The following is a 26,693-nucleotide window of genomic DNA, read 5'->3' on the forward strand; positions in this document are numbered from 1 at the left end:
GCTGCTGCCAGGCCCGTAATCTGCCATGGGCCCCCGTACCGACTCCTCATGCTGCTGCCAGGCCCGTAATCTGTCATGGGCCCCTGTACCGCCTCCTCATGCTGCTGCCAGGTCCAGAGTGTCTCATGGGTCCCTGTACGGCCTCCCATTGCTGCTGTCTCCATCGCCACACTCTGCCATGTGCCACTTTCAGGTCTCCTCACACTGCTGGTGGGTTCCATTTTGTCATAGGGTGCTGTATGGCCTCCCATTGCTGCTGCCTCCACTGCCACACTGTGGCTCCACACTCTGGTTTTGGCCCCGTGACTGCCCAAATGAGTGAAGTGTGCGGTGATTCTAAGATCGACGGCACTCATCTGCATGTCATACTGACTGACAGTATTATTTCTCTTCCCCAGCAGACTCCAAGGGCATTTAAATTAAAGGTACAGTGTTCTGCACTAATATAAAGGCTCTCTGAAGCCTAGAAACACCCTTTTTATAAGTTAAATTCGCAGCGAATATATTCGGCTCGAAGCGAATTTATTCGCCGAATTCGGCGAATCAGCCGAACCGAATTTTTGAATAATTCGCTCATCTCTAATTATATTCAATTGTCCAAATACTTTTGGTCCCTTGAAAAAATGGGGGGATAGCTATTCCTAAGAGCTGTAATTCCTAAACCCTTCTTCCAATTTGGATGTACAAATTTGGATCAAAGTAAACCTGACAGTGAGCACTTTTAGCCCATATCCATTAAATAACTAAAGCTTGAATATGTTTTGGTAAATACCTGAAAAAAATTAAAATTGTGCCTGTGTAAATATTTTCTGCAATTTTTATAGGGTGTGTGCAAATCCTTGTGTGGCCAGGAAGGTGGAAATGGGCTGTGTCCCTGAGGTGATCGAGAAAGGGGTTATCCCAGTGACATGCATATCTTATTGGAAGTCCTTCAACACTGGGTATTGCTTTTCAGGCAGATACAATTTATAGGCAATGCATAAGTATGGCCCTTTATTGCATTTATTTGGCCACATTGGGAACATAGGATGCATACACTACTGCCAAAGAAAGAGAAAACAACAGTTTAGCACAAGGCAGGGCCTGGCTGCCATGATATGACCAGAAACGTGCAGAAATTTCTATATTAAGGCCATGGACATTGCTAAAGTGAACTTGTTTATTAAAATGTTTATTTAAAGCCAAAGTCCACAATGCATATTACATTATTCTTCACTAACTGTTCTGTTCATCACTGTGAGGATAGATGCACCAGCAAGCACAGATATTAGCATAACAAGCCTGCAAGTAAAATAAGGCAACTCTTGTGCCATTTATATATTCTACAAAATTGTATGTTGCCCTGTATCACAAGCATTGTCATAGTACTAACCACGTGCTGTTCAACATCAGAACACACCACGCTTCTGCCTCCAACTTGGACCTCTATTGGCTTGTTCAGTATTCTTCGTGCTAAAGCTTCCATGGCCCTTGGGAATGTAGCAGAGAACATAACTGTTTGACGATCTGGTCGAACGTTGTCAATGATTCTCATGACCTGGATAAAATTGGATAAATATCTTACAAATTGGTAATAAATGCTTTACAGAATAGATAGTAAATAAGGTGGTTGACCCTACAGATTTTTATCTTAAAGTGGAACTCCAAGTAAATAGTTAAAATAACTCATTGTAATGCAGATATGTATTAAAATGGGATATTTGGTTTACCTGTAAAATCCTTTTCTTTAAGTACACCGGGGGACACAGAGCGCCTTAACATTCATTACAAATAAGTTTATGTTGCCATCTTCAGATAATTAGACACTGGCAAAAAAAAAAAAAAAAAAAAAAAAAGAAGACAGGAAGTCCTCCCAGGCATAACCCCTCCCCAGTTGGCAAGCTATGAACCACAAAGAAAGAGTGACGGGGGGGGGGGAGGGGTCTCTGTCCTGTGATATACTCCAAGAAAGACTTTGCAGGTAAACCAAATAATAGGATTTTTTTGTCACTTATCTTAAAATCCCTTTCTCTGAGTTCATTGATGCACAGAGCTCTTCATATTCTAGACCATAGGGTCATAGCCCCACCTACTTGAGTAGGACACTGGGCAAAAAATAAACTTGGCAACACCGATGGGTAGTCCTAGCAGTATAAAACCCCCTATCTGCTATAAGCATCCAGTTTTGTAACAAGCAGTGTCAGAAGTATCATACTCCGATAAAGGGATTTTGCAGTAACCAAAAAAAAAAAATCCAGTTTTCCTTTACTTTTATTGACAGACAGCTCTTCATATTCTAGACCACAGAGACATCACAAAGCAGTGCCAAAAAAGTGAGGGGTGGGAAAACCCAAGGCCAAAAAAAAAAATCAAAACAGGCCAATAGGAGCTCAGCAAGAACACAAGAGCCCAACTAGAAATACACCCCCCCTCAAGAGGGAACAGACCCCTCAAACAGCTGCCTTCAAAACTTTGTGGCCAAAACAAGCATCCGAAGATGCCAAGACATCCACTTTGTAAAACTTTGTGAAGGTGTGAACTGACGACCAGGCAGCCGTCTTGCAAACTTGAGACACCGATGCATAGTGATGGAAGGCCCAAGATGTACTAAGCGCCCGAGTAGAGTGTGCCGTTATGAAAAGGGAGGAACCTGACCCTTAGGGGGTAGGTCTGAAGATGGTAGTAGCCTTAGCCCGTCCGTGATCACAAAAAAACGTCTAACCACTGAAAAGTGCTCTGTAGCCGCTAGATACAACCGAGAACGCCCAAACAACATCCAGGGTGTGCAACTCAAACTCCTTGGGATGTGAAGGCCTGGGGCACAAAGAAGACAGAACAATGTCTTCATTCAAATGAAAATCTTAGACAACCTTCGGCAGAAAGAACAGGCATGGGTAGAGAATCACTTTATCTTGTGAACAGCCAAATAAGGAGTATGACAGGATAAGGCCGCCAGCTCTGACACTCTGCATGCAGAGGTAATAGCCACTAAAAATGAAACCTTCTGTGACAATGCAAGCAAGGATATCTCCCAAATATTCTCAAACAGAAGCTTCTAGAGGGCAGAGAGAACCAGGTTCAAGTCGCACAGCGGCAACTGAGAGCACACCAGAGAAGCCAAGTGCTGAACCCCTTGAATGAAAGTACGAACCAAAGAATGCGTGGCTAGGGGACACTGAATAAAACACGCCAGAGTGGACACCTGGCCCTTGATGGCACTCAAGGCTAACTTCTGATCTACACCGCATTGAAGAAATGACATAATTCGAGCCACTGAACAGGAACTGGGTGGATGCCCGCCGTCTCACACCATGTACGCCCTCCGGGTATGATAGTAGATCCTTCTAGAGATAGACGTCCGTGCCTTCAGCATAGTTGGGATCACTGACCCCGACAAGCCTCTCTCTCAACACCAAACCATTAAAGCCAAAGACAGTAAACCAGAGTGGAAGATCGGTCTTTGGGACAGCAGATCCTTCCAGAGAGGCAGTCTCCAAAAGTTCATCTGTGACCAGTTGCACCACATCAGAGTACCAGTGCCAGCAGGGCCAATCTGGGGTCCCCAGAATGACTGGAAGTCTTTCTGCCTCCTGCGTAAGAGGCGTGGAAAAATCTTGAGAGAAGGGAAAGCGTTAAGGAGGCAATACTGGAGTCACCACGTCGTGAGCGCCACACCACAGACACAGTTGATGAAACACGTCCAGATGTGGGGACCACTCTTTGATCCAGCTCCTGCCAACTAAGATAATTTGAGAGCACCGGCACGTAGTGTTCCGCCCACCTGAGAATGCCAGAAGCCTTCAGCACCCCAGTGATTTACACTGCCGTGGCATTATCTGGCTGGATTCGGACCCCCAAGATGCTCCGTCCATTGCTTCAGACACAGCCTGATCACCTGAAAATTCAGTACATTGATCAGCAATCTGGGTTCCTGCGTCCAGCAACCGTGACCCGACCTTGGCACCAGAACTCCTCCCCATCCATAAAGCAAGTAATCCGTCGTGACCACCATCCAAAACAAAGGAAGAAAAGATCTTCCTTCATGAAGGGCCAGAGACTGAAGCCACCAAGCCAAGGACCCACTGGCCTCCCGACCAAGATCTGTCTCTCCAAGCTGTTGAGTGACTTATCCCTCTTCAAAAAGATCTCCTGCTGGAGGATCCTCGTATGGAACTGTGCATATGGAACTGCCTTGAAGGAAGACACTATCAGGCCCAGAACCAGCATGCATGGACAGAGAGAAGAGAGCCTGCAGGACAAGAGGCGGCAAACACAGCATCGAGTCAATCGTCAGACCCAGATATTTCAACTTCCTGGTGAGGGCAGATTTTGGGTAGGTCAGAAGCCTGGAAGGTATCGATCATGATCACCACGTTGTCCCGTAATGCCAAGGAGGCCTCTGCCCATAGCAGGAGGTCATCACCTTGATGAAAACCTGATAATGCACCTCCCAGCCACAAATCGGAAGAAAAGTTGGTGCTGTCTACAAATTGGAATGTGCATGTAGGCATCTTTGATGTTAATAGAGGCCAGGAATTTCCCATGATGTAGGAAGGCAATCATTTTGAACTTTTGCACTAAAACAGAGATTCAAGGCCTTGAGATGTAGAATCAGGTGAACCTTGTCTTCCTTTTTTTGGAACGGCAAACAGGTTGGAATAAAACACTCAAAACCATTCTGAGGCCAGAACCGAGGCGATTACCCCCTGCACTAGCAGATCCTGCACGGCCAGTAGAGAGCCTGCAGGTTATCCGGAGAGAGACACATATTGGAAGGAAAGAATCTTTCCGGAGGACAGGAGTAAAACTCTTATCTTGTACTCTTAAAGGATTACCTTTTGAACGCGCCTATCGGAAACTAAGGTGGTCAACGGGGCTGCAAACCAGTGAAAACGTCCCCCACCCAAGACACAGGTAGGGGCAAACCTTCAAGCTGAAGAGGACTTGGAAGGTTTGCCTGACCAGGTACTCTTGAAACCTCCTGGGAAGGGCTTGAAGAATTTATTGGCATTGTCCGTGGGTCCGGGTGCACAAAAAAAAAGACTGTGGAAGAAATGTGCTCTTCCCCTCTTTGAGACTCTTAATGATGCTATCCAAGGTAGCCCCAAACAGGCAGTCGCCTTGGAAAGGCAAATTGGTGAGCGCAGTCTTGGATGTTTTATCCGCAGACCAACACTTGAGCCACAGTACGTACCAAAGCACCACCACCGAGAAAGAGCTTGAAAAGCAAAGGGGCCGTATTTAAAGATGCACACACACCGAAGCCCCTGGTTCAACTGATCTGCCGGTTCCACGAAAGCAGGAGGAACTTTCTCACTACCCAGGCCAGGGCGCAAAAGCTTAGTTCATTCAGTGAGCATTTGAGATACCAAAGGCTAAAAGGCCAAATCCAGCAATAATAGAAATAGCGCAGGCTCTGCTTTTCTGTCAGCCGGATCCTTTAAAAAGGGAGATTCCTCCAATGGGATAATGGTTGCCTAATTCAACCTGGAATAGGGAGGGTCCACAACCGGCAGAGCGGTGCACTTCTTCAAAAGGGATTCCTCAAAGGAATAACACACAGCAGTGTATGGGGACCACAAAGGGTCACGTCAGGCGTTTCCAGTTCTTGTAGACAAACATGTCAAAATAGGCGGGATAAAGAAACGCCTTAGCTGCACAAGGTGGCTTGTGCGTACCAAAGGGAAAAGCCACATCCGCAACTGTCTATGCTGCATCCTTCAGCTTCAATGTTTCACACAATGAAGTTTTAAGTGGGTCCCACAGCGCTTCTTGCGGCAGTAGAGGAATCAGCCTCACGATCAGAAAGATCAGAAAGCTTGATGTCAGGTCCCACAGGGCGCTCTGCATCTGCAATGGCAGAGCCGGACTCAGGATCTGACAAGGCTGAAGAAACAGGTGGGGGAATGCTTCCTGCTGGTCTTACATCCAAACACCACCTCAATCAGGGAAACAAAGGACTTCAGGACCACCGTCAGTGCATCAAGAGAAAACAGACCCTGAGGGACCTGCCGACTCCAGGAGGGGATCAGGTGGAGATGTGTGATCCTGAAATTGCATGCAGAGAGGGGACCCCAAGAAGAAAAAAGGCACCACCAGAAAACTGGTCACACACCACAAAATACCAGCAGAGAGGGGGATTCCAAACACGGACTCACCACCACCGTGGGATGGGCACCAACAGCAGGCCACCAGAAGAGGGAGCAGAGCACACGGAAAGAGGAAGCCCAGGAGTCCGCTATAGGAAAAAGTGGAGCAGCCACTGCTGCATGGCTCTAGAAGCATGGCTGCCACTTCCCTGCCTTCCACGGGACATCCTTAGCAAGTCAATCCACCAGAAAATGGCTGCCGCCAGACTACAACAAAGTGTCTGCCAGCAGGAAATGACTACAGGCCCCAAAAATATGGCCACCGTATCCCAAGCACTGCACAGCAAGAGAAGTGGAACAGCAGGCAGCCCAGACTACAACAAAATGGCCACCAGGACAAAGATGTACAGATGTCAGGGAAGATAATTGGGACATGGGATGTCCCAAAGCAGCTCCAGAAAGACTGAAAGAAAGGGGTGGGCCTACAACAAAACAACAGGAACTGACCCCTAGGCGGAGCTCAAATTGCCACCTGAAAGGCTTTCCGACTAAAGCTGGCAGGGTTAATCTGCAACCAGCCGAATAAGATCTGCAAATGCAGCCTTGTGCGGCCAACCTAGGGCCACAAAAATGAATGGGATGTCCTCTTGCTATTTCCATGGGAGCATCTGAGGAAAGAGTTTCAATGACAGGAAAGCATAAATCAAGAAGTACTACTGCCAAGGAGCTACCAGAGCGTTCACGGCATCGGCACACGGGTCTGTGGACCAGGTCACAATCCCGGGAACCCTCCAATTGAGTCTGGAGGCAAAGAGGTCGACTTCCGGGGTGCCCCACCACTGACAAATCTGAAGAAACACTTCAGGGTGTCAGGAACATTCCCCATGGTCCAGACTGGTGACTGAGATCATCCACTTGCCAGTTGTCTACTCCCAGGATGTGGAACGCAGATAGGGCCAGGACATGCCAATCTACATGAGGTTTCACGACACATCCAAGGTCGCAGCAGAGCTCTTGGTGCCTCTCCTGGTGGTTGATGTAGGCCACTGTTGTGGGTCATCTGATGGCATGCAGACCAGACAGCCCCCGAAGCGCTGTTAAATGAAAAAGAGATGGAACAAATAAAATTCCAAGATACTGATGGGGAGGGCTGGATTCCTCCAGACCAGTGGCCCTTAACTGAAAAGTGCTCCATCACAGCACCCTCCCAGCCAAACAGGCGGTCATCTGTGGTGAAGACCCACCAACGTTAAGGGGGGGGGGTTTGATAGAATTCTTGCACAAATGAAGTAGAGAGAGAATCCAGCAATGCCATAATCAGGTGAGACAGTTGAATGGGGAAGTTTAGAGACCCCAGAACTCTGTTTCACTTGGTTAGGATCCCTCACTGCAAAGGTCTGGTGTGATGTTGGGCATACAGGACTGCTTTGAAGAAAGCCACCATGAGACCTAGACTCATGCAACATGGAATGGATGCCACCCGAAAGGAAAGGAGGCAGAGAACGTGCAGATGCAGCTTCTGGAGTTTCTCCTTAGGGAGAAAGACCTTTGCCACGGATGTATCTAGCAAGAGTCCAAGGTATTCCAGATGCAAGGAGGGGGATCAGGACAGACTTGCACAGACTGAGGGCCTACCCGAGTTTCTCTAGGGTGTTGATGGCCGCATTCCAAGTCTAAGGCTGATTGAGTTCACAAGAGCAGGTACCCTAAAATCAAAATCTGCCATAAGCACAGGAGAGCCAACACAGGCGCCAAGATCCCAGCGAAGACCCATGGAGCAGAAGCCAGACCGAAGAGAAGAGCTACAAACTGGAAATGCAGCTCCCCCACAGTGAACAGAAGGAACCTCTGATGGTAATGACAAATGGGGATGTGAAGATCCTTAATGTTGATCTAAGCAGGAGGTCCCCTTGGTGCGAGATGGCTAGACCGAGAGCACCTTCAAGGAGTCAAGGGACTTTAAGTCCAGAATCCGATGAACCCCGTCCTTTTGAAAAAAGAAGTTGGAATAAAACCCCCTGAATTGTTCTGAGGATGGAACCGGAGCTATGACACCCTTATCCAAGAGTCCCTGAATCGAAGAATGCAGGTCGGCTAGCGGCTGTAGAGTCAGATGGAGGTTGGAAGAAAATAAATTATGCAGCTGCAAGAACTGAAATTCTATCTTGTAACCGGAAAAAACACTTTTAAGACCCACCTGTCCAAAATGTGCGCGAACCATCGATCCGAAAGAAAGAAGGAGCCTCCACACCTTGAGGTGGGAGTGCATCATCATTTGGAAGTGAGCTTCTCTGCAAGGATTCTGCCAAGTAAGTTTTTGTTGGTGAGGGAAGCAGGTTTGGTGGTTCTGTCCTTGGAAGAGGAACTCTGACCATGAAAAAGACGCTTGTAAGCTGAAATAGATGAGAGCCCTTAAGCTTCTGGGCCTAAAGGAGGAAGGTACTCTTGCGCGCCCCTCCCCATGATATTCCCATGATGAATGAGATCATCCAAGGAACAATGAAACGCTTTTGCAAACTCCAAACAGGTTTTCATATGTTTTACACTGAGGAGAGGCCTCTGTGTGGCCACTCTGCCATAAAGCCCATAAAGTGGGAGGCTGCAGAGATGTTGTCCTTCTGGAACTTCGTCCGTTTCCCCACAGAATCTCTAGAGCTTAGATTGAGCATCGGGTTCTTGGTCACCTCTCTCACCATTCTCCCCTGATTGCTTAGTTTGCTGGGGAACCAGCTCTTGGAAGGGTTCTGGTTATTCCAAACCACTGTGGTCTTGGGAACCTTCAGTGCAGCAGAAATTTTTCTGTAGCCTTCCCCAGATCTATGCCTTGCAATAATCCCATCTCTGAACTCTGTAGGAAGTTCATTTGACAGTATACATTGCCAGCTGTGAGGCCTTTCCAAATCATGTCTAATTTAATTTACCACAGGTGGACTCCAATCAAGTACGGAGTGTAGATTAATGAGAAAAAAAATAAACTTAACACTGTATCATGCTGCAACTTATCAAAAATGAAAAAAGTGAAGGGCATCTGAATACTTTATGAATGCACTGTAGCTAACAATTTTTACTGCTGCATAGCACAGAAGCTGCATTAAAGAAGGAAAGTGATGGAGATAAATTTACCTGGCCAAAAAAGGTTGAAAAACTACATATCAGTCTCTCAGAGTAAAAATATGACTGCGCTGTTGGAATCCTTTATTATTCTTCTCACTAGCAACTGATCTCATTTGTAAGTATGAGGTGGTTATGGATCCTATGTGGATTTCTATAATGAGTTGCATATATCTTTAAGTGGTAAATATCTCAGCGTCCAATCATAAAGATACAGTGCAAAGTGAACCAACTGAACCCCAAATTATGCAGTTCCACCATATACAACAATGTGCAATGTGGTCACCAAGAAATCCCTTCCCCCCAGGAAGTCCGACAAGTAGTAGATATCTCAGCGTCCAATCAAATGTAAAGTCCTCAATCAGTAACCCAACGTGACTTCTTAATTATCCAAAACTTGTATATTCTAAATTAATAAATCTTGAAAACTGTGACCTCCTCTTCCTCTTTAATCCTCAAAGAAAATATATAAATCACACATAGTGCATTATCTTTGCCACACAGTGAAAAATAAACCACAAACCACTCACATTAAAGTGCTCAAAACCACCAAGTGTCAATGTATGTCTTGTGTCTGTAATTCCTAGATTGCTCATTCAAATTCCCAAGACGTGAATGCTTCCTCTAAAATTCTTCCTCATGGACAACCATTTCCTCCAAGAGACTGAAATGCATATTGTGTGATGTTATACATATCTTCAAAACGTGCCACACAGTGCTCCCTTGTTACCACTGACCACCAATCTTTTGAATCATAGATACTCAATGACCATACATTCCATGCACCTTACCCAACTGCAAAAGAAACAGGCTGTAAACAATTGGAGTCCTCTTCAACCAGTATCAGTCTGATCTCTCCCGTCACAATATATAAATCAAAGAGAACAGGCAGTCATCGTGTAAAATATCAAGGTATTAAGAATTTATTAAATGAAAAAGCGCTTACAATTGTAGTATGTATATCAGTGTTGGTACAAATTCAAAGGACCGGACCTCTTCCAAAATGGCCACCACACAACTTCCGGCTTTGCGTCTGACAACACTGACGCATTTTATCAGAAAGTGAGTGGTTTGTAGTTTATTTTTCACTGTGTGGCAAAGATAATGCACTATGTGCGATTTATATATTTTCCTTGAGGATTAAAGAGGAAGAGGAGGTCACCGTTTTCAAAGTCACGTGGCGGTACTGATCGAGGACTTTACATTTGATTGGATGCTGAGATATTTACTATTTGTTGGACTTCCTGGGGGGGGGGGGGGGGGGGGGGGGATTCTTGGCGACCAGGGGTTTTGCACATTATTGTATATGGTGGAACTGCATAATTTGGGGTTCAGTTGGTTCATTTTGCACTGTATCATTAAGTGCCCACACAATTTTTTAACTTTTTTTGCAGAGCACCCTGATGACCTGAAATTGTGGCCTACTGTACGAGTCTACCTAAAGCTGGGTACACACGGATCAAAATTCGAGCTGTTCAGCAGAGACTGACCAAATTTCATTCTTTGTGGAGTTTTCTCTGCTTGACAGAAGCTGATAGTTAAATCTGTTGAATGGATTTGCTGGCAAATTTTCATTTGATCTGCAGTTAATCAGTAAATTCTGACAGGGGGCAGTGTTCACTGACAAATTACAATGTGCAGAGGGCTTCATTGGGAAGGAAAAAAAAAAAAACACACAACAGGGCCAATTTTTCATAACATACAAATGGGAGAAAACCAGGGTTGTGTAAAAATTATATATATATATATATATATATATATATATATATATATATATATACACACACACACACACACACACACACACACACACACACACACACACAGTGGGGATCGAAGGTTTGGGCACCCCAGCTAAAAATTTGTATTAATGTGCATAAAGAAGCCAAGGAAAGATGGAAAAATCTCCAAAAGGCATCAAATTACAGATTAGACATTCTTATAATATGTCAACAAAAGTTAGATTTTATTTGCATCATTTACACTTTCAAAATAACAGAAAACAAAAAAATGGCATCTGCAAAAGTTTGGGCACCCTGCAGAATTTATAGCATGCACTGCCCCCTTTGCCAAGCTGAGACCTGCCAGTGTCATGGATTGTTCTCAATCATCATCTGGGAAGACCAGGTGATGTCAATCTCAAAGGTTTTAAATGCCCAGACTCATCTGACCTTGCCCCAACAATCAGCACCATGGGTTCTTTTAAGCAGTTGTCTAGAAAACTGAAACTGAAAATAGTTGACGCTCACAAAGCTGGAGAAGGCTATAAGAGGATAGCAAAGCGTTTTCAGATGTCAATATCCTCTGTTCGGAATGTAATTAAGAAATGGCAGTCATCAGGAACAGTGGAAGTTAAAGCAAGATCTGGAAGACCAAGAAAAATATCAGACAGAACAGCTCGCAGGATTGTGAGAAAAACAATTCAAAACCCACGTTTGACTGCACGATCCCTCCAGAAAGATCTGGCAGACACTGGAGTTGTGGTACACTATTCCACTATAAAGAGATACTTGTACAAATATGGTCTTCATGGAAGAGTCATCAGAAGAAAACCTCTTCTACGTCCTCACCACAAAAATCATCGTTTGAACTTTGCAAATTAACATATAGACAAGCCTGATGCATTTTGGAAACAAGTTCTGTGGACCGATGAGGTTAAAATTGAACTTTTTGGCCGGAATGAGCAAAGGGGCACAGAATTTAATGAAAAGTCCAACTGTTAAGCATGGGGTTGGATCAATCATGCTTTGGGGTTGTGTTGCAGCCAGTGGCACAGGGAACATCTCATGAGTAGAAGGAAAAATGGATTCAATAAAATTTCAGCAAATTTTGGATGGTAACTCTGTGAAAAAGCTGAAGTTAAAGAGAGGATGGCTTCTACAAATGGATAATGATCCTAAACACACCTCGAAATCCACGGGGGATTACATCAAGAGGCGTAAACTGAAGGTTTTGCCATGGCCTTCACAATCTCCTGACCTCAACATAATTGAAAATCTATGGATAGACCTTAAAAGAGCAGTGCGTGACAGACAGCCCAGAAATCTCAAAGAACTGGAAGACTTTTGTAAGGAAGAATGGGCAAAGATACCTCAAACAAGAATTGAAAGACTCTTGGCTGGCTACAAAAAGCGTTTACAAGCTGTGATACTTGCCAAAGGGGGCAGTACAAGATATTAACTCTGCAGGGTGCCCAAACTTTTGCAGACGCCATTTGTTTGTTTTCTGTTATTTTGAAAGTTTAAATGATGGAAATAAAATCTAACTTTTGTTGACATATTATAAGAATGTCTAATCTGTAATTTGATGCCTTTTGGAGATTTTTCCATCTTTCCTTGGCTTCTTTATGCACATTAATACAAATTTTTAGCTGGGGTGCCCAAACTTTCGATCCCCACTGTATATATAATATTTTTCTTTTTTCAAGCTTAAGTGGTCTTGAAATTAAGCGCTGGTTTTCTGACAAAGAGGTTAGCTGCAAATATCAGTTTCTAATGGTTAGGTTCAGGCATCAAAATGTTGTGATTGATGTGGTTAGAATGAGTGAATACATTGCTATGATGCTATTCGCTTTGTTGTTTGTTAATGTCCTGCTGTTTACCTGTGGTTCAAAGCCCATGTCAAACATTCGGTCTGCTTCATCAAGAACAACATAAGTACCCCGTCGCAAATTGGTTACTCGACCTGTATATTGGGAAAATCACAAAGAAAGATAAGGGAAGGATTGTTAAAAATCCATAAAGTGACTGTGAAAAGATGTTTCAAATAATTTAGTAAAACAAAGTGTTTAAACCTAGCATAACAAACTTCACTTTGCTAGGAAAGTCTCATATCATTGTATATTAAGCCCTCTGATATCTGGCTGAGTTGTGCCTACTCTTGCGTACCATCTCATGGCTACGAGGACCTGCAAAATTCAGCCCTCTCCAAGCACACATCATAAAACTAAGACTGAGGTGGAGCCTGGAGCCACGTTAGGCATTTTATGACAGCAGTCACCTAGGAAAGAACATATTAGAGATTACAGCGCATGTGTGGAAGGCAGAAAGCTCACACTGTGTCCCAGATTCAGCAAACACACTTTGCCCACTGGTTGCCCTATGGAACTGATTGTACAATTTTCATATGTAGTAGGAAGTCAATTCAGGTGGAAATTAAAAGCCCCTAACATTTAATCCTTCATAATTAAAGATCCGTGCACACTGGCTTAAAAGAATGCCAGTGTTCTTGGAAGAATAAAAAAAAAAAATTTTGAGCATTATTTTGTACTAGCGTTTAGCTTTTTTTTCTGCCAGAAAAACACTCAAAAACGCAAAACAGAAGGGCTTTTTTCAGTCTCTGAGCCTAAAACACACCTCTAGACTATTTAATGTGCATAGACACATAGGATAACATTACTTGCTTCTACAGGCAAAATGCTAAACTCCTCTAGGAGCAATGTTTTAAGCCAGTGTGCATGGAGCCTAAAGGTGAGACCAGCCAAAGATACATGCTTGGGTAAATGATTGCAAGTGCAATTATCTGAAACGCTTAAAACTCATAAGGAAACCTGGCATAAAAAAACCTCACTTGAGATCTTGGCTCCAGTTTCTTGTCACATCTGCCACCTTGCACCAGCTAGAATTCTCTCCTGGAAATTAGGATGATCCAAGTACAGTACTGCACATTACAGTGGATTGCACTATAATCTTGGTGGTGAGAGATATTTCCCCTCAAGAATCCCTGTGAGTTTTAGGATTCATGATCCTGCTAGCATTCACCCAAAATTGAATAATTCAATAAAAAGAGATCCTTAAAAAAAGTAAACTTAATTCATAGTCTGCTTTTCTTGTATACTGCAACCTCATATTTTGATTGTTACTAAAAGTCAGGGTGTTTTAAAACTAAGTTTAGCAAAGCTTATTTTTTCATAGCTTCCCTATGCTCAGCATGAAAATCTGTGCCTTTCCGGAAGCTTCAGCTAAAGACTGCTGAACTCTGTGTAACAGCAGTGATTTCTCCAGTGTCAGCTTTCAGCACGGAGTTCGAGTATTCCTGAGCTGTAGATGTGACAAAGCAGGGAGTGTGCCAGGCCGCTTTAAAAAGACTGCTGCTTTCAGTGGACAGTGAATTGAGCTGAAGTTCCTGGACAGACAAAGACCTCTCTGTTTGGGATAGCATGCAAAACTAAATATATTTGAAAAACTTAGGCCTCACACACACAGGATGTTTTCTTTAATGCTCCTAGAAGCCTTCCACCTGGCAGCAGCATTTTGAAAAAAAAAAAAGACTACTTTTGTAAAAGTGTGTAACATGTTTAGCGGAGTTTCCCCATGTCAAGTGTTTGGGCATTAATTCATTTCACTAGAGGGAATACATAATTTATTCTGGCGATTAAAATGAATTATTGCACAAACTCTTAAAGCACGTTTAAACTCTTCTACATGCGTCAAGCTTATTTTTGCCAAAACTCCGCTGCTCATGGATGCACTAGCAGTGTGTTTTTATTTCTGCCTCTAAAATTTTATGTATGCATGGACACATAAGGCTAACATGCTGGAGAGTTACAGAGATAGGAAGGAAAAAAAAAAAAACAAGAAAAACAAAAACCGCCAGATGTCCCTAGGAACAGCTGTAAAAGCATCAAGTGTGCATAAGGAATCACTTTAAAGCACCCTGACTTTATCAGTATTAATTTTCCTTGAACTAAAATTAGACTTAGTAAAATGAACAAACACAACTACAATGTTTTGTGAAGAATAAATTCTGGATCTTGACATGCCTGAAATAACAGTAGCAATGGTATTAAAACTCAGATCCAGTTTCTGGAACACAGTACAGTATAAGAAAACATGCCTCAAAAAAGGGTAATCAGTCACACTGACAACACACAGAAACCTTTGAAATTATATCTGGCTTTTGTACTGTGGCAATAAAATGTTTACATATTTTTGGACATACCATATTGTTTACAATTCAACTACTCAACCTGGGCTGTAGCCTCATTCATGGTTCAGCAAACCTTAGCCTCAACATGACTTGCTGTAAGAACAGGCCAACTCTACCAGATGTTGGTGCCCAAGCCAGGAGCAAAAGAATTATGTGCATTATGTTTTTTTTTTTTCTTTTTATCCAGCTTGCCACATTCAAATAAATAATGAAATATAGCATTTACAAGGAGAATGAATACATGATGTTGTTCATACCATATTAACATACTACATTAATATGCTTTTTAGTTTTCATGTGGAAAAATAGCATATCACCTTATAATAAACTTCAACCTTAAATGCCTTACCATATCTAAAACAATCTTTCGATTTTTTAAAACTGCATCCTCACAAAATGGCAGAATAAACCTACCTCAGAAGAGAAGTCTTGGAAATCCAGTTCTATATATCTTGCACGGATATATTTTTTCCCACAGAAGTTAAACAATGTAACAGTTTAGTAAGTTTTTTCATGGTACAAAAGACTGATAAAAATAGACAAGTTCAGCATGCAAAACAAACAGATATAAAAGCCAGAAAACCTCAATGTTTAATTGTAATAGCAAGGATTTTTTATTTTTTTTGTTAGCCACTGTGAGTTCTATAGCTGTTCCAGAAAATATTGTAAAGTGTAAAACTCCCCAATATGACACCAACTGCATGCAGAGCTAATTTAGGTCTCAGTGCTCTACAATATTGCACATGGCAGGGTTTATTGGGGTGCGCAGCTTAGAACATATGTTTGTCCTAAAGTGTTTGCTCTTCTTTGTAATTTTCAGACATAAGCAAAAACAATCCTAGGCTGCTTCTAATTCTTGAGAGATCTCTGATCTAACAGCATCAGGTTCTGTAGTTGTGTTAACTTTATTTTTAATTTTCTATAAGGGGTATCAAACAATTGCTTTATTAAATTGTTTTACAATTCTACACAATTTGTTGTGTTTGAATGTGGCATAACATTTTGGGATCTCTGCTCTGCATTAAAACTATTTTGGTAAAAAAAAAAAAAAAAAGGATGAACCTATTCAGTCTTGCAAATCTTATTTCAGGTGTGTTCAACCAAAATGTAATAATACGAAAAGTTGCCAATTCGTCAAAATATATAATACTAAATTCTTATGCCTTTCTTTCCTACAAGCTGAGACACTGGACTAAATCCACTGGGAATTAATCAAGAACTGAAGAAAAATTGTGGTAAATATAGTCTGTGAAGCTGCCAGAATTTTCCAGTTCAATTCAATGATAGCTAAAAAAATGTAATCTAAATGAATAAGCCATAATAAAAAAAGTCTGTCCTTTTTAACAAAACACACATTTTAAATTGCCCTATAGTTAATGAACAAATGGTTTAAACAGAAAAAAGCACTGATTGAAAAGGAAAAACAAATGCAGTGCCAGTGAATATAACAAAAACATACAAAAAAAAAAAAAAAAACCCAAATAGAGCGTATTCAATGTGCCAAACATGAAGTCTCTCTTAAATCAACTTCCACATATAGCCAGATAAAAAGAGATCTTGCACCATCCAGCAGTTCTTGTAGTGTAACAAAAACACTGAATGCCACCACATTAATCAAATGCATACTCACCAGACCATAAATTATAACGCCCCTTTTACACGTTAATTTCCTCAGTTCAGTCACGTTTTTTCAAAGAAAAAACGGAGCAGTTTACATCAGGTTTACATTCGTTTTTTACATCCACTAGCTGGAGTCCTTAACCACTTTTTCTGTTTTTTTTTTTTTTTTTTACACAGGCGTCCCAACGCATGCATTTATTGTATGTATGACTGCATATATAGGGGTGAGGAGGCTCAATTATTTTTTTATCTTAAAACAAATGATTTTATTGCTATCATATAGGGGACCAATAGCCACCTATGTGTTAGAATATAAGTGACAGGTCCTCTTTGTGAAGGTGGGTGGGTGGGGGGGGGGGGGGGGGGCAATGCATGCAAGGAAAGGGGCAGGAGAGGAGAAGAGCAGTGTATACAGTAAGGGGGCAGTGTGTACAGAGAGGCTTCTTTACTTCATAAAGCCGGAGAAGGAGCGGTCATTCGGCCATGCTGCTAAAGTAAACAAAGGGTGGGTTGAACCGGTGACATCACCTGTGACCATACCCATTGTGTACTTCAGTGGTGGGGCTGAACGGCAGTTCCTTCTCCAGTGCGATAAAGTAAAAGGAGGGGAAAAAAAAAAAAAAAGCCAGCAATCATAATTAAAGCCAGCAAAGATAGTCAGTGCCAGCAAGCGAGGGAGCCTGTCTGTACACACTGCCTCCTGATTGTATACGACTGCTGTTCTCGGTTAGGACGCCGGGGGGGTACCTTCTCCTAACAACCAATGCATAAACGGATGCAAAAACGGACCATTTGTCATACGTTTATCCTCAGTTTTTTTTTTTACATAACAAAAAATGGGGCTTTGATCCATTAAAAAAAACAAAACAATAAAAACAAACAGATGCGGATATACATGGATCATCAATTGGCCCACAGGCATGCATTGCTGTCCGTTTTTAATCTGGCAACGAATGGATGAAAAACAGACATACAGAACGCCAGTATGAAAGAGGCCTTACAGGTACAAAAGACAGTATGTTTCTCAGGCACAAATCCTCCCCAGGTGTATCCACTTCCACCCTAGAGTCACTCAGCAGCAAAAGAGCCATATAGATACTCACAGTCCAGCATTAATAACCACGGTAAATAAAGATCACCTTTTGAAATTTTCCACATTTTGTCATGTTACAACCAAAAACGTTAATTTATTTTATTGGGATTTTATGCAATGCAGCTGCAAGTCTTTTTGGGGATGCTTCTACCAGAATTGCACATCTAGAGAGTGAAATTGTTGCCCATTCTTCTTTGCAAAATAGCTCAAGCTCTGTCAGATTGGATGGAGAGCATCTGTGAACAGCAATTTAAGTCTTGCCACAGATTCTCAGTTGGATTTAGGTCTAGACTTTAAGCCATCCTAACACATGAATATGCTTTGATCTACACCATTCCATTGTAGCTCTGGCTGTATGTTTAGGGTCTTGTCCTGAAGTAAGGTGAACCTCCACCCCAGTATCAAGTCTTTTACAAACTAACAGGTTTTCTTCTACGATTGCCCTGTATTTGGCGCCATCAATCTTCCCATCAACTCTGACCAGCTTCCCTGAAGAAAAGCATCCCCACAACATGATACTGCCACCACGTTTCACGGTGGGGATGGTATGTTCAGGGTGATGTGCAGTGTCGTTTTCTGCCACATGTAGCTTTTTTCTTTTAGGCCAAAAAGTTCAATTTTGGTCTCATCTGACCAGAGCACCTTCTTCCACGTTTGCTGCTTCCCCCACATGGCTTCTCGCAAACTGCAAATGGGACTTCTTATGGCTTTCTTTCAACAATAGCCTTCTTCTTGCCACTCTTCCATAAAGGCCAGATTTGTGCACGACTAATAGATGTCCTATGGATAGATTCTCTCACCTAAGCTGTGGATCTTTGCAGCTGCCCCAGAGTTACCACTCTTGGCTGCCTCTCTGATTAAAGCTCTCCTTGCCCGACGTCTCAGTTTAGGTGGACGGCCATGTCTTGGTAGGTTTGCAGTTGTGCCATACTCTTTCCATTTTCTGATAATGGATTGAAGAATGCTCCGTAAGATCTTAAGGTAAGAACCTAACCCTGCTTTAAACTTCTCCACAACTTTATCCCTGACCTGTCTGATGTGTTTCTAGGCTTGCATGATTCATTCATGTTCTCCAACAAAGTGTGTGTGTGTGTGTGTGTGTGTGTGTGTGTGTGTGCGTGTGCGTGCGTGCGTACAGAAGGTCAGGAAGAACTAAGGGATGTGTCCAGGATGGGAGGTATATTTGTCCCAGGTTCATGCTCTACACAGACTGTTTCCCCTGTTGTGCTGTGTAGTCAGCCTGTTTGACTCACTGATTATTTCATTAGCTCAGCTGTAGTGAGTTAAAGGGCTCTGGGCTCTATAAAGCTCCCAGGATGCTCCAACCTGGAACCAGTTTGCTGTGCAGGACAGACTGGGGAGCAACCAAACTATACTGCAGTGAGAGTAAATCTGTGTGATTTTGGACTGTGTGAACACTCTGTGTCTGAACAGCGATAGGCTGTATCCAGACAGGTAGATAGGAACCTGTGTTTGCAGTTAGATGCCCAGTGTGGCAAGGCTTTATTTTCTGTTTTTATTTGTTTTGCTGTTTTTGAATATATGCACCTTGTGTTCACCAGCGTATGTATGTGTATATATATATGTGTGTGTGTGTGTGTTTGTGTGTACACATATATACACACACAGACACACATATATACAGTTGCAAGAAAAAGTATGTGAACCCCTTGGGATTACGTGGAGTTTTGCATGAATTGGGCATAAAATGTGCTCTGAACATCATCTAAGTCACAACAATTGAAGAACACAGTCTGCTGAACATAATACTACACAAACATTACATGTTGCCATGGTTTAATTGCACATAACATGTAAACATTCACAGTGCAGGGAGGAAAAAGTATGTGAGGCCCTAGCTTAATGACTTCTCCCAGAGCTAATTGGAGCCAGGAGTGAGCCAACCTTGACTCCAATCTGTGTGATGATATTGGATGTGTTGCTGACAGCTGTCCTGCCCTTAGAAAACACACACCTGTTTTGGGTTTACTGGTTTCAAGAAGCACTGTCTGATGTGAACCATGCCTCGCAGAAAAGAGCTCTCAGAAGACCTACCATCAAGAATTGTTGACTTGCATGAAGCTGGAAAGGGTTACAAAAGTATCTCCTTGAGCCTTGATGTTCATGTGTCCACAGTAAGACAGAATGTCTACAAATAGAGAAAGTTTAGCACTGTTGCTACTCTCCCTAGGCGTGGTCGTCCTGTAAAAATGACTGCAAGAGCACAGCGCAGAATGCTGCATGAGGTAAAGAAGAATCCCAGAGTGTCAGCTAAAGACCTACAGAAATCTCTGGCACATGCTAACATTTTTGTTGACACATCTACAATAAGGAAAACATTAAACAAGAATGGAGTACATGGGAGGACACCACGGAGGAAGCCATTGCTGTCCAAAAAGAATATTGCAGCACGTTTGAAGTTTGCAAAAGAGCACCTGTATGTTCCACAGCACTACTGGCAAAATATACTGTGGACAGATGAAACCAAGATTGAGTTGTTTGGGAAGAACACACAACACTATGTGTGGAGAAAAAAAGGCACAGCACACCAACATCAAACCTCATCCCCACTGTAAAACATGGCGGAGGGAGCATCATGGTTTGGGGCTGCTTTGCTGCCTCAGGGCCTGGACGGATTGTTGTCATTGATGGGAAAATGAATTCCAGAGTTTATCAAGACATTTTGCAGGAAAACATATGACCATCTGTCCGCCAACTGAAGCTCTGCAGAGGATGGGTGATGCAACAGGACAATGACCCAAAGAATACAAGTAATTCAACAAAACAATGGCTGCAACAGCACAGAATACGCCTTCTGGAGTGGCCCAGTCAGAGTCCTGACCTCAACCCCATTGAAATGCTGTGGCATGACCTTAAGAGAGCGATTCACACCAGACATCCCAAGAATATTGCTACACTGAAACAGTTTTGTGAAGAGGAGTGGTCTAAAATGACTCCAGATCGTTGTGCAGGCCTGATCTGCAACTACAGGAAACGTTTGGTTGAGGTTATTGCTGCCAAAGGAGGGTCAACCAGTTATTAAGTCCAAAGGTTCACATACTTTTTCCTCCCTGCACTGTGAATGTTTACATGTTATGTGCAATTAAACCATAGCAACATCTAATGTTTGTGTAGTATTATGTTCAGCAGACTGTGTTCTTCTATTGTTGTGACTTAGATGATGTTCAGAGCACATTTTATGCCCAATTCATGCAAAACTCCACGTAATCCCAAGGGGTTCATATACTTTTTCTTGCAACTGTATATATATTATACATACATATATACACACACACATATATATTATACATACATATACACATATATTATACATACATATACACCCACAAACACATGTATACACACATACACATGTACACGCCCACTCTCTGAGGAAAATAATATTTTTTTTATCCCCTGCAGATTTTGTCAGTTTGCCCACTTGCAAAGAAATGAAGGGTCTATAATTTTTTATCATAGGTGTATTTTAAATGATAGAGACAGAATATCAACCAAAAATCCAGAAAAAAAAACACACGATACAAATGTTATAAACAGAGTTACAGTTCAGTGAGTAAAAAAAGTATTTGATCCCCTACCAACCAACACTAATTCTGGCTCCCACAGACTGGCTACGTGCTCATGTGTCGTATACAGATTAGTCCTGTCAATTTAAGAAGGTTCTCCTAAGGAGAACTCATCATGTGTATAAAAGACACCTGTCCACCGAATCTCTTTCTTCCATTCAAACCTCACCAAGACCATTCCATTCAAACCTCACCAAGACCAAAGAGCTGTCAAAAGGACGTTAGGAACAAGACTGTAGACCTGCACAAAGCAGTAATGGGCTACAAGACCATCAGCAAGAAGCTTGGTGAGAAGGAGACAACAACAGTAGGAGTGATTATTCGTAAATAGAAGAAAAAACAAAATACCAATCAATTACCCTTGGTCTGGAGATCCATGCAAGATTTTACCTCATGGGGCAAGGAAGATCATGAGAAAAGTGAGGGATCACAAGGTCCCCCTCCTCAAGAAGGCAAATGTACAGGCCCAACTGACTTTTGTCAATGAACATCTAAAGGATTCAGAAAAGGATTGGGAGAAGTGCTGTGGTCAGTTGAGACCAAAATTGAGCTCTTTGGCATTAACTCGACTCGCCATGTTTGGAGGAAGAAAAGTGTCGACTATGGCCCTACGAACACTATCTCTACAGTCAAGCACAGAGGTGTAAAAATTATGCTTTGGGGCAGTTTCAATGCTAAAGGTACAGGACAACTTTGCCGCAAGGAGGAGCCAATGGACGGGGACATGTATTTGTATTTTAAAATCTTGGATGAAAACCACCTTCCTCAGCCAGAACACTGAAGATGGGTTGTGGATGGGTCTTCCAGCATGACAATGACCCAAAACCCAGTGGCTCTGGAAGAAGCACATTAAGGTCATGGAGTGGCCTAGCCAGTCTCCAGACCTTAATCCTATAGCAAATTTATGGAGGGAGCTGAAACTTCAAGTTGCCAAGCGGCAGCCAAGAAACCGTTAGGATTTATAGAAGATCTGTAGAAAAAAAGTGAATCAAATCCCTGCAAACCTGATAACCAACTACAAGAAACGTCTTACCTCTGTTCTTGCCAACAAGGGTTTCTCCACCGAGTACTAAGTCATGTTTTGCTTGGGGATCAAATACTTATTTTTACTCACTGAACTGAAACTAAACGTATAACATTGCATTATTTGTTTTTTCTGGATTTTTGGTTGATATTCTGTCTCTATCATTTAAAATACACCTATGATAAAAATGATAGACCCCTCATTTTGTTTGCAAGTGGGCAAACTTACAAAATCTGCAGGGGTCAAATAAATATTTTCCTTAGAGTGTGTGTATGTATGTATTTATATGTGTATGTATATATACATTGAAGGAGATAAGTATTTGATCCCCTGCTGATTTTGAATGTTTGCCCACTCACAAAGAAATGATCAGTATAAAAAAAAATCGAATGGTAGGTGTATTGTAACACTGAGAGACAGGGAAATAAGTATTTGATCCCCTATCATTCAGCAGGATTTCTGGCTACCAGGTGTATTCGCAAATGGAAGAAACACAGAACAACTGTCAGTCTCCCTAGGTCTGGTGCATCATGCAAGATCTCACCTCGTGGAGTGTCGTTGATCATGAGAACAGTGAGGAATCATCCCAGAACTACACGTGAGGGTCTTGTCAATGATCTCTAGGCAGCTCAGACCACAGTCACCAAGAAAAGAATTGGTAACACACTACGCCAACAAGGATTGAAATCCTGCAGTGACCGCAAGGTCCCTCTGCTCAAGAAAGCGAATGTCCAAGCCCGTCTGAAGTTTGCCACTGAACATCTGAATGATGCAGAGGAGGACTGGTTTAAAGTGTTGTGGTCATATGAGACCAAAATAAAGCCCTTTGGCATCAACTCAACGTGTTTGGAGGAGGAATGCTGCCTCTGACCCCAAGAACACCATCCAAACTGTCAAACATGGTGGTGGAAACATTCTGCTTTGGGGGTGTTTTTCTGCTAGGGGGACAGGGCAACTGCACCACATCCCTAGGTCTGGTGCACCATGCAAGATCTCACCTCGTGGAGTGTCAATGATCATGAGAACAGTAAGGAATCATTCCAGAACTACACGCGAGGATCTTGTCAATTATCTCCAGGCAGCTGGGACCACAGTCACCAAGAAAACAATTGGTAACACACTACGCCGATAAGGATTGGAAACCTGCAGTGCTCGCAAGGTCCCTCTGCTCAATAAAGCACATGTCCAGGCCTGTCTGAAGTTTGCCACTGAACATCTGATGCAGAGGAGGACTGGTTGAAAGTGTTGTAGTCAGATGAGACAAAAATTGAGCTCTTTGGCATCAACTCAACTCACAGTGTTTGGAGGAGGAGGAATGCCTATGACCCCAAGAACATTATCCCAACTGTCATACATGGTGGTGGAAAGATTCTGCTTTGGGGGTGTTTTTCTGCTCATGGGACAGGACAACTGCACCACATCCAAGGGACAATGGACGGGACAATGTACCATCAAATCTTGTGTGAGGAACCTACTTCCCTCAGCCAGGATATGAAAATGGGCCGTGGATGGATGTTCCAGCATGGCAATGGTCTCCAGACCTTAATCCGATTGAAAATATGTGGAGGGAGCTGAAAGTTCGAGTTGCCAAACGTCAACCACCAAGAGGAGTGGGCCAAAATCCCTCCTGAGATGTGTGCAAACCTGGTGGCCAACTACAGGAAACGCCTGACCTCTTTGATTGCCAACAAGGGATTTTCCACCAAGTACTAAGTCATGCTTTGTGAAGGGGATCAAATACTTATTTCCATCATGAACATGTAAATCAGTGCATAATTTGTTAGACATGCATTTATTTTTTTGTTGCTATTCTGTCTCTCAGCGTTACAATACACCTACCATTTGATTTTTAGACTGAGCATTTCTTTGTGATTGGGCAAACATTCAAAATCAGCACTGGATCAAATACTTATTTCCTTCAGTGTATAGGTTGACCTTTGATATGTATGAGCGTTTTTTCTTTACCATGGTTATCAATGCTGGACTGTGCTTCATCCTTTCTTCATCTAGAGAGGTTTCGGATCTACCAGCATTTTATTATCCGATTTGAATATATTTGGGATGTTTCTGTGGTGATTTAGCCCTATGGCAACATAGCTGAGCAACCTGTCCCTTCCTGTAGGTTGGGTAAAGTGAACTACAAGAAGATGGTTGATGTCAGACCTTGAGAATCCTTGAGAATGTCCATTTGGATGACACTAGTTGGGGTGAAATCTCAGTGCCGACGTTGCACCGCTGTACAATCCTGGGTCATCAGTGGGTTTTCTCAGTGTGTTTTTACTTTTTTTTCCCCACTGTCACTTTAGCGGCTACCCGAGTTTGACAGGAACCCTCTCCCACTTCCGCTGTGATCGCCTTGTCCTCCCTCGTGACAGGTCCAAGACTACGGGGCCATTCACAAATCGCAGCTTCTTGCGCATGCGCAGTGGGCACTGGCAAGGAGAGAAGACTGCCAGTGAAACCAGCGGTGGGAAGGACACCACTAGACCGAGGGACAGGAAGGTGGCTGTATTTTAAACAGTTTTTGTAGCTGCTGACTTTTATGGGGGGGTTTTTCCAGCTGGAACACCACTTTAACTACCTCAAAGAGGGCCAATTGTGACATTTCTCTCATACATGTAAAAATCTGCATATTTTTTTTTTTTTGCTAGAAAATTACTTCCCTAGAGAATAAAATGGCAACATTTCTGGAAAGGTAAGTTTAAGTGAACACTAAACACAATAGAATACTCAATTCTTTGATAAAATATGGAAGTTATGCTGAGTAAATGAATACTGGGTTTTTTTTTTACTGGCGAGGAGTACTGATAACTTTGTGGTGCAATTTGAGCTCAAATCGCACTGAAAGTATTGCATGCAATTTGAACAGGAATGCGGTGTGATTCCTCGGTCAGCTCTTGTGTGAACACAGGCACGTCATAGTGACTGAGACTGAGTTCACACGAGTGGTGCAGGAAACCTCCATACATGACAGGTTCCACTAGCGAAGCTCCTTCTCCCAATACGGCTGCAGCTTGGGCTCCTTCTGCCTGCCCCACGGCTTTATTCCCTGCATCTCCAGTATCTCTCTCCCCCCAGCCCCTAGCGGTTCGAGCCATCCACTGGACTCCCCACCCATCCCCTCCAATCTTGCTGTCCTAGATTACCGCAATCCCCCACTGCCACACATTGAAAAATGGCTTTACCGGTTTGGGGATTTGAAACCCCCGCGGCTTAATCTCCTATCTGTCTTGCTTAGCCAGTAAAGACCCAAGGGATTTTAACTGGTTAGCACCATCAGATGAACAGTGCTAACCAATCAGAAGCAGTCTAGCCTGTACTGTCAAACACTGCGAGGAGAGGACAGAAAGCCACCAGTATTTCAAATCCCTGGACCAGTAAAGAGGCTTTTCAGTGTCTGACAGTGGGGGATTGTGGCATTGAGGGGGATTGAGGGGGTCCAGTGGTTGGCTCGAAATGCTAGGGCTGGGGGAAGAGAACTGCTGTAAATGCAGCAAATAAAGCCATGGGAGAGGCAGGAGAAGCCCAAGCTATAGTCAGATCGGGAGCCGGAGCTTTGCTTGTGCAACTTGTCATGCAGGGAAGTTTCCAGCACAACTCCTGTGTGAACTCAAGCTCAAAGCAACTATGGCAAGTCTGGGTTCACAATCGCACTGCATTCCTATATAAATCGTATGCAATTCTTTGCAGTGTGATTTGAGCCCATTCATTTTGTATCAGGTGCATTTGCAGGAGTACAAATGCAAGTACTCGGTATTGGCACTGATGTTCGCTGCGATACCTCACATGTGTGGTGTGATTGCCCCTTATATATATACATGTGGGACCTAAATTTGCAATTACATTTGAGCATGAAGAACGAGGCTGTTAGACCCTCTCCTCTGGCCTCCAAAGCATCTGATCAAACCAAGATCAGTTTGATTGGTTGCTTTACAAGTCGGTAAAACAAACAAACCGAAACTAGAAGTGACTAAATCCTTGCCACTTCTAGTTTCTGACATCACAGAAGAGGGTAAGGAAGATTCACTGTTTACAGTGTATGTGATCCACACATACAGTAATATATATTTGTGATATGAAAACCTGTAGGACAATACCGAAAATACTAAAAAAAAAAAAAAAAGTAACCCGTTTCTGTGTCTGATTATACTATCAGTACTTTTAGTTTTTGGAGCCAAAGAGTTTACTTTAGCAGCTGCTTTTTTTACTTGCTGTGCTGCATGGGGAAAGTACAGATTACCTGAGATTCTTTACAGAATTCT

At 42.8% G+C, this 26,693-nt stretch overlaps 1 protein-coding gene across 1 annotated transcript in view; it reads right to left on the minus strand.

The window, feature by feature from the left end:
• The window catches only part of DDX46 (DEAD-box helicase 46), a gene marked incomplete at its 5' end in the record, with an annotated part of 198,723 nt that overhangs the window by 102,371 nt on the left and 69,659 nt on the right, over window positions 1-26,693 (minus strand). The window contains 2 exons of the mRNA XM_089653132.1: window positions 1,373-1,537; window positions 12,781-12,863. Coding sequence (XP_089509258.1) covers window positions 1,373-1,537; window positions 12,781-12,863 — 248 coding nt within the window. The remainder of the gene's footprint in view (window positions 1-1,372; window positions 1,538-12,780; window positions 12,864-26,693) is intronic.

Source organism: Staurois parvus, unplaced genomic scaffold (assembly GCF_062004578.1).
Source record: "Staurois parvus isolate SC_StPar_1 unplaced genomic scaffold, SC_StPar_1.0 ptg000701l, whole genome shotgun sequence".
NCBI lineage: Eukaryota > Metazoa > Chordata > Amphibia > Anura > Ranidae > Staurois > Staurois parvus.